Source organism: Gracilinanus agilis, chromosome 2 (assembly GCF_016433145.1).
Source record: "Gracilinanus agilis isolate LMUSP501 chromosome 2, AgileGrace, whole genome shotgun sequence".
NCBI classification, from domain to species: domain Eukaryota; kingdom Metazoa; phylum Chordata; class Mammalia; order Didelphimorphia; family Didelphidae; genus Gracilinanus; species Gracilinanus agilis.
In genome coordinates this window covers 642,153,499-642,170,254 of record NC_058131.1, presented here as the reverse complement: position 1 = coordinate 642,170,254, position 16,756 = coordinate 642,153,499, and the positions used below count along the sequence as shown (strand labels likewise).

The 16,756-nt window shown below is 37.9% G+C and overlaps 1 protein-coding gene across 1 annotated transcript in view; it reads right to left on the bottom strand.

The window, feature by feature from the left end:
• The window catches only part of BTAF1 (B-TFIID TATA-box binding protein associated factor 1), a 123,215-nt gene extending 107,595 nt beyond the window's left edge, over positions 1–15,620 (bottom strand). The window contains exon 1 of the mRNA XM_044665674.1: positions 15,560–15,620. Within this exon, the coding sequence (XP_044521609.1) occupies positions 15,560–15,573 (14 nt within the window). The 5' untranslated portion in view covers positions 15,574–15,620. The remainder of the gene's footprint in view (positions 1–15,559) is intronic.
• Between the last annotated feature and the right edge of the window lie 1,136 nt (positions 15,621–16,756).

Genomic DNA, 16,756 nt, shown 5'->3' with positions numbered 1-16,756 from the left:
GAAATAGCACTGGATCAGAAGTCAAGATGCTTGGGTTCCAGGCATAACTAGCTACTTGACCTAGGCCCACATTTCTGGGTGTACAACTGACAAATGGTCAAAGGATATAAACGAGCAATTTTCAGATGAAGAAATCAAAGCTATCAATAATCATATAAAAATGTTCTAAATCACTCTTTATTAGGGAAATACAAATTAAAACAACTCTGGTACCAACTCACATCTGTCAGATTGGTCAATATGACAGTAAAAGAAAGTGACAAATGTTGGAGATGTGGCAAAACTGGGACACTAATGCATTGCTGGTGGAATTGGAACTGATCCAATCATTCTGAAGGGCGATATGGAACTATGCAAAGGGCTATAAAACTTTGTGTGTGTGTGTGTGTGTGTGTGTGTGTGTGTGTGTGTGTGTGTGTGTGAACACGCCCTTTAATCCTATAATACCTCTATAATGTCTGAATAACAAAGAGATCATAAAAAGGGGGTAAGACCTGCTTATACAAAAATATAGCAGTTCTTTTCATGGTAGCAAAGAATTACAAATTGAGGGGGGTGTCCATCAACTGGGGAAAGGCTGAACAAATTGTGGTATGTATTTGTGATGGAATACTATTATTCTATGAAAAATACTGAGTAGGATTATTTCAGAAAAAGCTGGAAAGATCTATATAAACTGATGCAGAGCAAAATAAACAGAATGGGGAGACTACTGTACACAGTGACAACAATATTGCACAATGATTAACTGTGAAAGACTTGGCTCCTCTCAGCAATAAAATTCTGATGGACTTATGACAAAGAATGCTATCTACCTCAGAGAAAGAACTGTTGGAGTCAGGTGCAGACCAAAATATACTATTTCCCACATTAGCTTATTTATGGTTTTGAGAGGTTTTGTTTTACGTATTTCCTTATAACAATGGCCAATATAGAAGCATGTATTGCATAATACATGTATAACCCAGATCAAATTTCTTACCGTCTCCAAGAGGGGGAAGAAAGGAGGAAGGGAGACAATTTGGATCTTATGTTTTCAGAAAATGTATACTGAAAGTTATGACATATAATTTGGAAAATAAACTATCTGTGAATAAAGAAAAAAATACATTTCTGGGTACAACTTTCTTAACGAACCACCTGGAATATCTGGAAGGTTAGTAAATTTCCAAGTTCCCTTCTATCTCTAAAGTTTTATCATTTATGATATGGTTTTATTTTAAATTGTTATACAAATTTATAATTGTTATCTTTACTTGTATAACACAGTTCATATTTCTATGATTCCTTTACATTGCCAATTTCCATAATTTGTGATAAAAGTCATAGGCTACTTTAAAATGAAAACTCTCAAAAAGAGATACTGCTAATTTATTTACAATTACACATGTAAATAAGTTAGAAATGTTCCCATATTGGTTAGTCTAAATCTTTGAACAGCCAATCCCACTGAACTCCCACTTTCAAAAAAGAACCTAAACTATTTCCCTCAAATCAGGGCTTTCAAACATAAATACTCCATCTTTAAATTAGTACATCTCCATATATTCACTTTCTCTTCTTTCTTGCCATTAGCCTATTCCTGCACCTTCCTTAGTCCATCAATTACTTTTCTCTTTTTAAGATCTTTTTATCCATTAATACATCCAAAATTAAATTCATTAGTCTCAAGACATCCCGCCCCCCAACATCCCTATTAATATTAAGAGCAAAACCATCCTTCTAGTTCTCCAGGATTGAAAACTAGTGTCATTCTCAACTCCTCACTTTCCAATATCTTTTCTCTGAACAATACCCCCTTCTTTCTGATACTACCACCGTGCTGATACAGGCCCTCATCATCTGATACCTGGACTAATACAATCGCCTCCTGTCTCAAGTCTCTCCCTAAGTAGAAATTCAGATGAAAACTTATGATTTATCACTTGTTTATCTGAGTATAGGATTTGGGGTTTGTAAGATTATTCTCTTACAAAAATGAATGATATGGAAATGTTTTGAGTGATAATAAATGTATAACCCAATGGATTGCATGTCAACTCTGGGACAAGGGAGGGAAGAGGGGAGGAAACAACATGAATCATGTTGCTTTGGAAAAGTTACATGTAAATTTGCTATTGGAATAAAATGAAGATAAAAAAGAATTACAAAAAAGAATAACTCAAGTCTCTCTCCCCTCTAATCTCCATTTAGCAACAAAGTGATTTTCCTAAAACACAGATCCAACCATGTCACCCCTTCTATTCAGTAAACTCCAGTGATTCCCTATCACCCCAAGGATCAAATCCCAAATCCTCTATTTGGTGTTCAAAGCCCTTCATAAGCTAGTCCCACTGTATACATCTTTCTAGTCTTCCTATAACTTATTCCTTTCATATGCTCTTTAATTCAATGACACTGGCCTCCTGGTTGTTCAAAACCCCATCCATCAATTCTGGGTATTTTCCCTGGCTATGACTCAAGCCTGGAATACCTTCCTTCCTCATCTTTGTCTTTTGGTTTCATTCAGGTCACAATTAAAATCCCATCTACAGGAAACCTTATCCATATCCTCTTAATTCTAGTGCCTTCCCCTGTTTTAATTATTTCCTATTTATCCTATATATGATTCATTTGTAAATATTTGTCTACTTCCTGTCACTTCCATCAAATTGTGAGCTCTTTGAGGGTAGTGATTGTCTTTTGCCTCTTTCTGTATCCCTAGAACTTAATGCACAATCTGGTCCATGACAAATTCTTAAATGCTAATTAGTTGACTAGCTAAACTGGCTCTTACTCCTCTGCCTCCGATCATGCAAAGCAAATTCCCCTAATCTTAAGAATAATATAGCGGGGGGGTGAAGGGGAAAGTAGGAGCATGAATCATGTAACCATGTTAAAAATGATTATTAATAAATGTTTAAAAAAAAAAGAATAATATAGGTGGAATTCTGGGAAGATGGCGGCTTAGAGGAAGCAAATCTTCAGACCTCTACACCCTTTCCACAACGAGATAAAAATCAAAGTGCTTCGAGAAGAAAAAAAAAAAACAAATCTAACAACAGGACATCAACAAACAACAACAACAAATCTAACAGCAGGGGGATCCTACTGCCAGACAGCTCAAGTGGTATGCCAAGAAAAAGGATTGAATTTTTGAACTGTTGGGTCTGAGGGTATGGAAAAGGGAATCCCAGGACCCCTTCTCCACGGGCTGTGAGGACTCTCCAGGGGCCCCTGACATTTCCAGGCGGGCAGACACACCAGTCCAGAGAGAGGGCCTTGCTGGAACCTAACTTGAGGAGCTGAACACAAGCCTTTAGCCTATTCCTGCACAAGGAAGTGGCTAGAGGAGAAAGGTAGAGAAACACAGCAAAAACGCTTGGAAAATGGCAGCTTAGATGGAGCAAAAATTCAGACCCACATGCCTTACCACATTGAGATAAAAAACAAAGTGCTTTGAGAGGAAAGGAAACCAAATCTAACAACAGGGCAGAGCAGGGAGACCCTACTGCTGGACAGCTCAGCAAAAACACTCCATCTTGCTCTGCCCCTTTTTCTCTCCAGGTTTTAACCTCAGGGCACATTAAGCACTATAGATTAACCCAGTCCAGGCTTAATCCCATCAATTGGACGGGACAGTAAGTCTTCAGAAGACAGGGAAACTCCAACAACCCTCCCTCATAGACTGCAGAGAAAGTAAGTACAAACCTCCATTGCCAGCTGAGGGAAAATCTTTCATCAAAGCTCATTAAATCCATTAACCTAATCAGCTAACAAAACAGAGAAGGGAAAAAATGGGTAAACAACAGAAAAAGAGAAAAGAAATTACAACTGACAGCTTCTTTCCAGGAAGTGAACAAAGAGCAAATGAAACAGAAAGATCAGGAAGTTCCAGCAAATTGGACACAGGCTTTGGAAGATCTCAAAATTCAATTAACTCAAGAATTTCAGGAAATCAAAAAACAATCAAAAGAGGCTGAAGACAATTGTTAAAAGGAAATACATGAACTAAAACAAGAAAATAAGGTCTCAAAAGCCAAAACCGACCAGTTCGAAAACAAAGCAAAGAAGGCAAAAGATGATCTACAAAAAAAAAAAATCAGACCAGAAGGAGAAGGATGACCAAAAAGCCAGGGATGAAATTCAGTCTTTAAAAAATAGAATTCAACAACTAGAAGCAAATGACTTCACAGGGCTGCAAGAATATATAAAACAAAATTTAAAAAAAAAATGAAAAATTTGAGAATATGAAACACTTCATTGACACAACCACAGATCTAGAAAACAGATCTCGAAGAGACAATTTAAGAATTATTGGTCTATGGGAACATCATGACAAAAGGAAAAGCCTGGACATCATCCTATAGGAAATTATCCAAGAAAACTGCCCTCACATTCTCGAACAAGAAGGAAAAGTGGAAATTGAAAGAATCCACAGAACACTTCCTACATTTAATCCACAACTGAGAACTTCCAGGAGTATTATAATCAAATTAAAAAACTACCAGACCAAGGAAAAAATATTAAAAGCTGCTAAAAAGAAGTCATTCATATACCAGGGAACCACAGTTAGGATAACACAGAATCTGGCTGCATCTACATTGAAGGACCAGAAGGCATGGAATATAATATTCCAGAAAGCAAGAGAACTGGGTCTACAATCAAGAATCAACTATACAGTAAAACTGACATTTCAGAGAACCTTTCAGCAAACAAAAAACTAATTGGAAATTAAATATGATTTTCCAAAATAATTTAGTGAAAGAACAAATCACAGAAACAATTAATAATTTCATTGAAGACAATGACAATGATGAGACTTCTTACCAAAACTTATGGGATGCAGCCAAAGCAGTACTGAGGGGGAAATTTATATCACTGGGTGCGTATATTAACAAATTAGGGAGGGCAGAGGTCAATGAATTGGGCATGCAACTTAAAAAACTAGAAAATGAACAAATTAAAAATCCCCAGATGAAAACTAAATTAGAAATACTAAAAACCAAAGGAGAAATTAATAAAATTGAAAGTAAAAAAACTATTGAATTAATAAATAAGACAAGAATAATATAACCTTTCTGACTACTCCCTCACTTCTCACCTTCCTTTCGATTAGGGGGAGGAGGGGTAAATTCAAAGGACAGGCTGAACCACATAGTTCTCCTGATTCCCAATATAGAATTCTCTCCTATTGAATTTTTATTTACCTTTCCATGTATTTATATCTATATTCTCAACTGCAAATTTTTTGAGATAAGAAATACAATCTTATGCTCCTCTGTATCTCCCCCTACAGACTATAGGTATACACAAAGGTATACGCAATGCTGACTGAATTAGCGATTTGTCACGTAAAAAGCATGGTATGTAATTTAAATTATAGATAAAGAAAGATTCAATTATCAAGAGACTGATATGGTAGAAACAAATATAAAGAAACAAAAATGGCATGCCATGGGATAGTTAACAAATTTCTGCTTCCTCTGAGAAACAAAATCATTCCATTATATATCTATTCCATCTAGAACAAAAGAAGTCAGTAAGGTAAAAGAACTTTTGCCAAGTGTTGCAGAAGGCAAAAACTGACCAATTCATGGCAGTACTTTATACCAAAAGATTAGCTTGCTTGGTCTATATAGGGTAAGGCGCTGTATCCTTCGATATTCCTTTCCTTTATGCTGACCTTCCCTTTTTATTGTCTTGAACAGTTTCCCTTAGACACTGTGTTCCAACAATGGACTTCCTTTTGATCTCGGCCCATGGCCACACAGTCCCTCCCTGCCTCACATCTCTACACAACCTTGCATCCCAATACAAATTCCTGTTACCCTTGCTCCCTCCACCAACTAGCTGTCTTAGTCCAGGCCTGCTTTCTTCTCTGTATGTTCCACCTATGTGGTGATCTTATTTGTCACACTGGAGAGAAGTGAGAACATTTTTGAGGAACTTTTTCCAGGCCTTCTGGCTCAAAGTCTTATTTGGTGGTCTACCATTACTTTCTCCAAAACAAAGATCTGATAAGGTCACCAAAGAAATGGAAGACAATATAAAAAACATGAGACCCAGGGTTAAACAAGTACTCTGACCTGGGGCCCCAAGAACAAACTGCCAGGCAAATGAGGTTCAGTGTGGCAAGCACAGGGTTAGCAGCAAGACTAGGCCCCACCATAAGAGTTTAGAGAGGGAAATGGAAAGGAAGGAAAAAGGGCAGGTGGTTATGGGACAGTCAGTATTAAATTTGAGGGTGGTCAGAGAGGGACCCTTGTGGAGGAATCGATGTACAGCAAAAGGAGCAGAACCAGAACACTGTACACAGAGACGGATACACTGTAGCACAATCGAATGTAATGGACTTCTCCTACTAACAGCAATGCAATGATCCAAGCCATTTTTGAGGGACCTATGAGAAAGAACATCATCCACATGCAGAGAAAGAACTGTGGAAGCAGAAACACAGAAGAAAAACAACCGCTTGATCACATGGGTCGATGGGGATGATTGGGGATGTAGGCTCTAAACAATCACCCTAGTGCAAATATCAATAATATGGAAATAGGTCTTGGTCAAGGACACATAAAACCCAGTGGAAATGCGCATTGGCTATGGGAGGGAGGAGGGAAAGAACACGATTCGTGTAACTATGGGAAAATATTCTTAATCAATAAGAAAAAAGAAAAATTAAAAATTAAAAAATAATTTTAAAAAAGGGACCCTTGTGGATGTATGAAGGAAAGTCAGATAATAAGGGAAAAGTTAAAGGAAGGAAAGCTGATTGTGGGGATATAGTACTTATCAAGTGGCTCCTTCTGACTAAATCTTCACTTTGATAAAACTAGTAGGAAAGCCATTTTTCTAACTCTAGGAATGATGGACATATGGGGGGAAAAAGAGGTAATAGATGCAAAATTAAATAAAAGGTACTAAAATCAGAGAAGGAAAGATTTGTACAACTTGATAAGAAAATAGTCAATTACAGTTTGTCAGTATTTACTAGTTATGAATTTCTATTGTGCTAATATCATCTGGTCTACTTCAAATCAAATAGGCATCACTTAAGTCATAAGTATAAATTTATGACTATTCAAAAAAATGATAGAGACTGAGAGAAATCTCCTCCACTTATATAACTCTGTAAAAATGTTCTAGATTGCTACTTATCAACCAAGAAGAACTCACTAAGCATTTTACAAAGCAACAAAAGGAAAAATGAGGGAAGAGAATAAGCATTTACATAGTGCCTACAATGTACCAGGCATAGTGGTAAGCACTTTTACAAGTATTACCTCATTTGATCCTCACAAGGATCCCTGGAGGAAAAACCTCTGAAGAAACCAAGAAAGGTACAAGGTCAAGTGGCTTATCCAACTTCACACAGCTAGTAAGTAGACTAAATTTGCACTCAGGCCTCCCAGACTCCAGGCCCACATTTTACTCTTTGGACCATAAATATCCTATGACTACATTAAGTAGAATAGGGTAAGATATAATTTCAAACAGTTTATAAACTAGTTGGCATTCTAAGAATAAACATATTTCTCTGGAAAACTGTCAGAGTAACAAATAACAATATATCCAACACAAAGCCTAGTTCCATGGGTTTATATCTTGTTCTAGAACAGCTAAACTTTAAGCCTGTGATTTAAAATGAAAAGCTTTTTGAATTGCAAAAAGAAAATAGGGCAGAATGAGGAAACAGCAAAGCTAAAGATACAAAGAGGCTACCCACTGGGATTAAAACTCAAAAGAGACAAAGGAACCTAGGGAAAGTTCAATTTATGTGGGTGAATCTTTTCTACAATGCCTTGGAGACCTTTCCTTATCTCTTTCTGCAGGCAAATCTTTTCAGTTTTAAACCCTTAAAAAAAAATTCATTCTCTTCCTTTTGAGCTCTATGATAGATTAGAATTGCCTCAGTGGCACAATAAGGAGAGCTCTAGATATGGAGTTAGCAACTATTTCCCAGGGTCTTTGTGAGGATCAAATGATATATTTTATAAAGTAGCATGGTATCTGGAATATAGTAGGTGTTTAACAAAATCTATCCATCCATCCATCCATCTTTCCTTCCTTCTTGCTAGAAAGTATATCCAGTAACCACAACCAACCTTTGCTTCTAGGCTTAAAATTATGACAGTCTCTTTGCAAAGCTTCCCAGGACAATCAGCTAGGACTTCTTCACATCTGGAAACCTCTCTTTATTGGAAAAAAATCTCCCAGTTTAATATAATAATTCTCTGAAATACCACCAAAGTAGTCTAATTAGTCCTCCTAAGAATGCCCATGGGCATATGTAACAACTTCTTACCACTCTCCTGGAGATAAAATCCAAGCACTCAATTGTCACTGAAATTTGTTCTAGTTAATTACATCACTTTCAAAATTTCAGCAAATACATGACTATTTCATAAGCCCAGAGAATGGTTTCTAAAACAAAAAAGTTACCACAAATTGAATCAGGATATTTTATAAATGTTCTTAGGGGCACACAAGTTTTTATTACTTGGGTAAACTTTTTTTAAAAAATTACTTATCTCACATTCATCATTTTAAAAAATGTTATAAACTATATTCATATTTGACATAATAGATATCTGGATATAAAGAAACTCAAAATTACAAGAATTCTAACATATCCACTATAGCTTTGTGACCACACAAAGAAGAATTCGGTACAAAAAAATGAATACAGTATTAAAGATGTGAAAGACTGATTTTTCTTAGAAGAAAAAAAAAAACTGACATGATCCCTACCTGAAAGAGAAAACAAGGACACCAATAAGAAGAAAACAAACTGGTACATATTAAACAGAGTATAAAAAACAATGCAATTATAGCCTACTCTCATACAAAAGCAGGTAAAAGTAATATAGAACAATCTAAAATCACTCATATTTGGTCTGAGAACAGAATCAAAAAGATACTCATGCCTAGATGTAAACTCATCACTTTCCTAAATTGGCACTGGCCTCTGAGTTTGCTTCTACCTCACTGAATACAGGACATAGCTTTATTGCAGAAGATCTGGAGGATAACAAAGTGTTATATTAATTTGTAGATAAATGAAATGTAACTGAACATAGCCCATAACTGTCTACTGCATTGCTTTTGATACTTTGAAATACTAACAATTTTAGCAAAGACAATGACAATATTTACTTGGTTTTTATGTGGAAAATTTTGCTTCCAAGGAATTACTACTCAGGCTCAAAACTTTACTGAAAAATACTAGAAAAAGATCAAGCATCTCACATCATATTCCAAGAATACAGTCAACATAGGTACATGATTTAAACATAAAGGATGACAGTTTGCCTGTCAGATCTATGGAGAGAGGAAGAATTTATAATCAAAGATAAAGAGCATTCATTATAAGGTATAAAATGGGTAGTTTTGATTATAATAAATTTAAAGGTCTTTGAACAAACAAAACCAGTGCAACCAAGATTAGAAGGAAAGCAGAAAGCTGGGGAAAAATTTAGAGCAAGTACTTCTGATAAAAGTCTCATTTCTTAAATATATAACTGAAAAAATGGAATCAAATTTGTAAGAAAACAAGTCATTCTCCAAATGATAAATAGTCAAAAGATATGAACAGGCAGTTTTCAAAAGAAGAAATCAAAGCTATTAATGATCACATGAAAAAATGCTCTAAATCATTATTGATTAGGAAAATGCAAATTAAAATAATTCTGAGGTTCTACCTGACACCTATCAGATTAGCTACTATGACCCAAAAGGAAAATGATAAATGTTGGAGAGGATGTGGAAAAACTGGCTTACTAATGCACTGTTGGAGCTGTGAACTGATGCAACCATTCTGGAGAGCAATTTGGAACTATGCCCAAAAGGCCATGGAATGGCAGAACAAATTAAGGTATATGATTGTAACAACATACTATTGTGCCATAAGAAATGAGGAGCAGGAAGCTTTCAGAAAAACCTCAGAAGACTTACAATGAACTTATTAAAAATGAAGCGTACACAACCAGGAGAAATTGTACAAAGTAACAGCAATATGGTCTGATGAACAACTGTCAATGACTTCGATATTCTCAACAATACAAGGATCCAAGACAATCTCAAAAGACTTGTGATGAAAAATGCTATTCACCTTCAGAGAAAGAACTGATGGAATATGAATATAGATGAAAGCATTGTATTTTTCACTTTATCCTTTTGAGTTGTTTTTTTTTTTTAGTTTTACATATATCTTTTCCCCTAATATAACCAATATGGAAATATGTTTTACATGATCATGTATGCATAATCTATACAAAATTGCATCTCAGGGAGGAGGGGAAAGGGCAATATGGAATTCAAATTTTTAGAAAATGAATGTTAAAAATTATCACATGTAATTGGGAAAAAATAAAATATAATATAAAAGAAAAATACTAGAAAAATGTTCACTCTCTAAATTATGGTGAAATCATCAATGTCATTAAAGCAAGAAGAATCCTTGGGAAACAACTAACAATTTAATATTTATTTTAAATAAAAATACAATGCAGTTTCCTCTCAATTAGGAACACTTACACAAAATAATTTCTATTTGACCATGGCAAATATTACACTGACCTTTTTCATAAACAGTATTACCTTCTTCAGTTTGCTTAAGTTAATATTAAAATTAGGCTGTGTTTCCTAAGCATACACAAACTAAAGGATGAAGGAAGGCAGCTCAGAAAACATGCTGAGTAGTAGAGAAAAGGTCAGGGATTAAAATTTTGCAATGGATAATTCATAAAGTGCATCCACACATGGATAACCTTTTTTTATTTTATTGGGGGTGGGGGGAGAAAGAGGAGGAAGAAGAGAAAAGTCAAACTGAGTCTGCCTATCTCACATGGGCCATAAATGCAACAGCCACTTACAGGCCAAATCCCTCTGCCTATCAGCCCAGAAAGTTTGGACTTGTTTATTTCCTTTCCAACCTGGGACAGTTTGCCCCTGCTTAGGCAGCCTGAAAGTATCTCATTCCCCCCACATCTTCCAGGCTGAGGGTTTACCATATTGAGGCCAAAGTTGGTGTGGACACCAAATGAGTTTTAATCCTACCTTGGTTCAAAACTCCTAGATTCCAGCAATCTACCAGTCCAGGTCTCAGCCTCTCTCCTCTGCAGTAGGTATTGGATACTTATGTTACCACACCCAGCTTTTTCCCCCATCCAATCACATGGATAATTCTACAAGTTGACATTAGAATAGTATTTCATTTAAACCCAGAGAGGACTAGATCTTTAAAAAAAGTGATGTAAAATTCTTTATAAAAGCATTTTTAAACATCTTGAGATTTGATATCCTCAGAGTAAAGTAAGTAAAAAAAAAGATCTTACTTGCTGTCAGGAGGAACAAAAGCCCTTAAAACTTTTAGGTAGTCATCCATTCCAGTTTATTCTCTACACAACTGCTAAATTGATCAAGTTCTAAAGCATACAACAATAAAAAAGCATTTATTATGCATCCTACTGTATGGTGGAGGAAAAAATGATGGAGGAAGCAAACTCAATGTACATCTATATACGTCTGTAAAGAATAAATATATACAAAAGAAATATAAGATAGGGAGGGAGGGAAGGCTGTGAGAGGATCTGGGAAGACTATGTAAAAGGTAGTACTTGAATTGCATCTTTTAAGAAGTGAGGGATTCTATAAATAAGGAAGGAAGAAGCCTGAGTATATTCTAGGAGAGGATTGGGAAGGAGAGGGAGCAGAGAAAGGAAGAAGGAATTAACCATTTACAAACTGCCTACCATGTACTAAGTACTGTGCTAAGCACTCTTTTCAAGTATTGTCTCTTTTGATAAGGCATAGGATATAACCAGAATGTAAGCACAGAGAGATGGAGTGCCATGTCTGAGGAATAGCAAGAAGGTTCATTTAGGCAAGCTGAAGCATGTACAAAAAGGAGTAATATGTAATGAGGTTGGAAAAGTAGGTTTGAGGTCATGTTATGAAGGGCTTCAGAAGTTAACCAGAGATCTTTCTATTTGAACTTGAAGGCAATACAGAACCACTGAAGTTTTACTGAAAAGGAGTCCCATGATTAGATCTCATATAAGAAAAATCTCTTTGACAGAATGGTAGACAATGGAATGGTCAGGAGTGGAAAGAGATTTAAGGCAGGGAGATCAATTAGAAGGTCACAGCAATAGTCTAGGTCAGAGAATATCTCAGATAAGAGTATCTGAACTGAGGTGAGTAATCAGCAGTGGCTACATGAGAGAGATTGTCATAGGTGCAGAAAGTGAATACTTAGCAATTGCTTAGATAGGTGGGGATGAAGGAAAATGTAAAGTTCAAGATAACTGAGGTTATGCCCCTGGAAGAATAGTAATGCTCTTAAAAGAAATAGAGAAGTTCATCCAACAGGTGGGGTTCAGAAGAAAGATAAAGGAGTTCAGTTGTGGACATTTGAGTTTAAGATGTGTATGGAACATGTAGTTAAAATATCTAGCAGGCAGTTGGTGATGCAGGCCTGGAGTTCAGGAGGGAGAATGGAGTTGGATATATATAAGAATAATAGTTAGCATTTATATAGTGCTTTAAGATTTGCAAAATACAAATATTATCTCATTCTATCCTCACAACAATCCTAGGAGGAATGTGCTATTGTTATCCCTATTTTGCAGAATGGGAAACTGAGACAGAGATTACATGATTTGCCCAAGGTTACACAGTATCTAAATCCAAATTTGAATTCAGATCTTCCTGACTCCAGGTTCTACACTCTAACCTCTGGGTCAGCCAGCTGCCTTATATATAATACCTTTGTCATCTAGAAAATAATTAAGCCCATGTGAGCTAATGAAATAGAACAGAGAGAAGGCCAACCAGGGCAGAGACGTGAGGGTACATCTACAAGGCAAGATTTTGATGAAAATCCAGTAAAAAAGACTGGGAAGGAATGGTTAGGGAGGTAGGAGAACAAAAGAACAATGTCAGGAAAACCCTCTCTTTAAGGGAGAAAGTAGTTTCAGTTGAGTGATGATGTTAGAAGTGGGCGAAATGAGAGAATAAGGGGAGAAGAAAAGAGAATAAATGGATATATAAGTATGGACAGTTTATTGTTTGCTTTTCTTGGAGACTGGATGAAAAAGGGAGGGGAGAGAAGATGACAGCTAGAGGATAAGACAGTCATGTTTGAAAGGAAAAAATAAGGAACTAATAGATGTTGGGTTTAAAATTAATATCTTCCATGTTCTTATATTCTATAAAGTTTATTAATAATAACTTGAGACAGAAAAGATAGATATTAATTTTAAACATAACATAGATAAGAGACTGAAGATTAGAAAGAGAAAAAGGATATTTGAAGGGGGAACCTGCTGGAGTAGATGGAAAGGGATCAGATGTAGAGGTGCTGGCTGCTCCATTCATGAAGCTTTAGTAGCTCCCCACTACCTCCAGGACAGAATGCCGGTTCCTCTGTTGGATAGTGCTTAATAATAACCTTAATAACTTAATAACCTTAAGTCTATCTTTTCAGACTGACATTACATTCCCTCCATACTCCTGCCATATTTGGTCTGAAGGATTGCTGGATGGCCAACATATCTTTCTACAGACTGTCTCCTTACCTGGAATGCTCTTTCTTCTTATCATCTATAGTTCACAGCCTTTCCATTCCCTCCACCAGTTGTGGAAAATTTATTCATTTGAAAAAGATCTTGTATTTGCTTATCTGTGAGAATGTTGTATCCTTTCAAGTATGCTCATTTTTTTATTTGTATACTCAGAACTTTTAAGGTGTCTGGCACATAGTAGGTTCTAGGCTAACTAAATGAACAAAGCACATTCAAATCTTCTAAAGTGCAACTGGGGGCAACTAACTAAAGGTCAGCTGGGTGGCTCAGTGGATTGAGAGTCAGGCCTAGGTTCAAATCTGGCCTCAGATACTCCCTAGCTGTGTGACCCTGGGCAAGTCACTTAACCCCTACTGCCTAGCCCTTACTGCTTTTCTGCCTTGAAACCAATACATAGTAGTGATTCTAAGACTAAAGGTGTGGGTGTAAAAAAAAAAAAAGTACAACTGGGTCATTTCATTACTCCAATCTGTCTTGCCTAGAAGTATGAAACTTTTCCCAGCTTCTGCTAAGGAATTAATTCAACTCAAGCACTTATCCCTTTAAACACTATAGATCTTACCAAACAGATGACAGACTAAATTTATATTTCAACATATGTGGTAGGTAACAAATTCAAGAAAATGGAAGTAGTAAGAGTTGGGTCAAAGTATGTTTAAGAAGAAAAATATTTTGAAAAAAAAAATGCCAATTGTAACTAGAGAATGTTTTTCTGGACATTTTTTAAAATTACTCTGAAAGAAAGCAGGTAAGGGCTTACTTCTCAATTGACTGACTACTCTAAAAGATGCCTAGCAACATCTTTTTCATCATCATCAATGATGGGCAGCTTTATCTATCCCTGATCAATATCCCACAATATCAGTCTCCAAAGATTTCTGTGAAATATATACACAGATGGTCCAACAGATTAGCACTATCAATTGCACATAATGGACACTCAATAAATATGTGATTTTAATTTTAAGGGAATCCAAGCAAGACAAGTTCTGAGTTGTCAGAAGTTTCTGGTGAATAGGGTTATTCCCAACTACTGCTTATCTGAAATGTGCCTCTTAATATACTAGTTAGAACCAGATCTTATCATCTCATAAAGCCTCAATCCACATCCATGTATATGTATGACACCAAAATCAAAACGTAAATATCAGCCACTGCTACTTGGAGGAGAGGGAGAGAGGGAAAGGGAATTGAAGAGAGAGATTGGCTCATCTAAGGAGAGGGAAGTCGAAAAGGTAAGAGGAGGGGATACATCCCTACTTTTTATTTCTGTAATTGCTTTATTACTTTCCCTTCTTACTGCCCAAACATTTCGAACTGGTGGCATTTCTTAAACATTCAAGTTATGTGATGTCAGCTTTATGCCCTAACGAAGAAAAGTGCAGTGGAATTTGGGGTAAGTTATGTGTAAGAATTGCCTCTTTCCTTCTGCTAAAAGAAGAGGAAACTGAGTTGACACTAATAAAAGGAGGAAGAAAGAAAAGAAAAATCCCTCAAGGAAAAAGTTCTCCATAAAGCGATGGGAAACTGGGGTGTTAACACATCTTGAATGAATGAACTCTTCATACTTCTATTGTATACACCCAAAACGTCGGACGTGTGGCAGGAGTTGGGAATAGGTGAAGATACTTTAATATCCAGATGTGGAAGGGGGGGGGGGGAGTTAGTGCTAGAGTTTGGCAGGACAGTGAAAACCAAGAAAGGAAACCCGGAAAGAAAGGAGAGGCTGGTGGAACTCTTGACATGCTCAGGAATCGATTCCCCAACAAGGAAAGAAGTCCCGGAACCAAGCCAAGTGAGATCCAACCCCTGAAGACTGTGGGGCAAAAGCCCCAGCGCCTGTGAGGCCTCCACCCAGTGACAATGGAAGCTTCTGCCTGCTACGGTAAGTCTCCTTTAGCCCCCCGGGGGAGCGGGCACTGATCCCCAGCAAGATGGGAAGAGGGTCGGCGGATCCCTGCCCCAGCCCCTGTCGAGTGCACGATACTTACCTGGAGACGGCCATGGCCGGCCGGCCCGGCGCCGCGTTGGGTGCGGCGGTTCGGGGCTCCCGGGGCGCTGAGCAGAGGGGGTGACGGGGGTGCCGGCGGAGGCGCTAGTTCGGGGCCCCCGAGGCAGGGAGTAAGGCCCGAGGCCTCGGGGTCGGGAGCCTAAACACCGAGCGAACTCCGGGGCGGCCTCTCGCGCATCTGCCCCGCGGCCTCTCCGAGCTGGTCCTCGCGGAAGAAAGGGAGTTGGAGGGGGTTCAGTGGCGGCGGTAGCCGCAGCAGCAGCAGCAGATGCAACAGCAACAGCAGCGGCCGGCCAGCAGTCGACTTCAAAACGGGAGCCCCCAGCCCCGCTCCTTGCTGACGCAAGCGTCACCACGCCGCCACCGGCGAATGTGCGAGGGTGCGCAGGAGCTGCCGTCGCGGCGCGCGGTGATGTCAGGGCGCCACGGGTAGCGTCAGCACGCGCCTCTACTCAAGTATAAAAAGGAGCGCGCGTGTGTGTCCGTGTTTTAGAACGCAATTAGAGTGTATGAGAGGAGGAAGTTCTTTTTGCTTCCGTTTCTTTGTCGCGAAAGTATAAGCTTTAGATGAAGGGAAGCACGTCCCTCCGAATTAGAGCTTCTCAACAATGAACTACTTTACCTTTAAGACATAATGGACTTCTTATAGATTATGATCGTAAACTCAACTCGGAAAATGGCCTTCCAGCTCAAGCAGGCTACGCCCCTTAGGGAGCTGGGACTGTCTTTTGTATCTCCGGACGCTTAAGCAGAGTGTGGTAGGTAGGCGCTTAATAAATGCTTATTGACTGAAGAAAACAAGTAGATAATTGGCTTTTTCGACACTTCACTTGTAAAGCGGCAGAGCTACATTTGAGCCCTGGACCTCTTCGGATCCAAAGTCCTCGCTGCAGCATCAAAGTCCACATCGAATTTCTGGTCTTTAGGCTGATGGCCTCAGTGGTCTTCCCTGCTCTGTGGGATAAAAAACTCCTCAAGTAGTTTGTTGTATTCAGGGCATAATTATATATTCAGTTCTTTTTCAGTGGATACTTAAGTCTCCTTAGCATTTCGGATCATTTGGTAGTGCCAACTATATGCCAGGTATTGTCCTAACCTGGGGATACAAAAAGAGGGAAAAGACAGACCTTGCCCTAGAGGAATTTGCAATCTAATCAATCCCTAGTCACAGATTGTT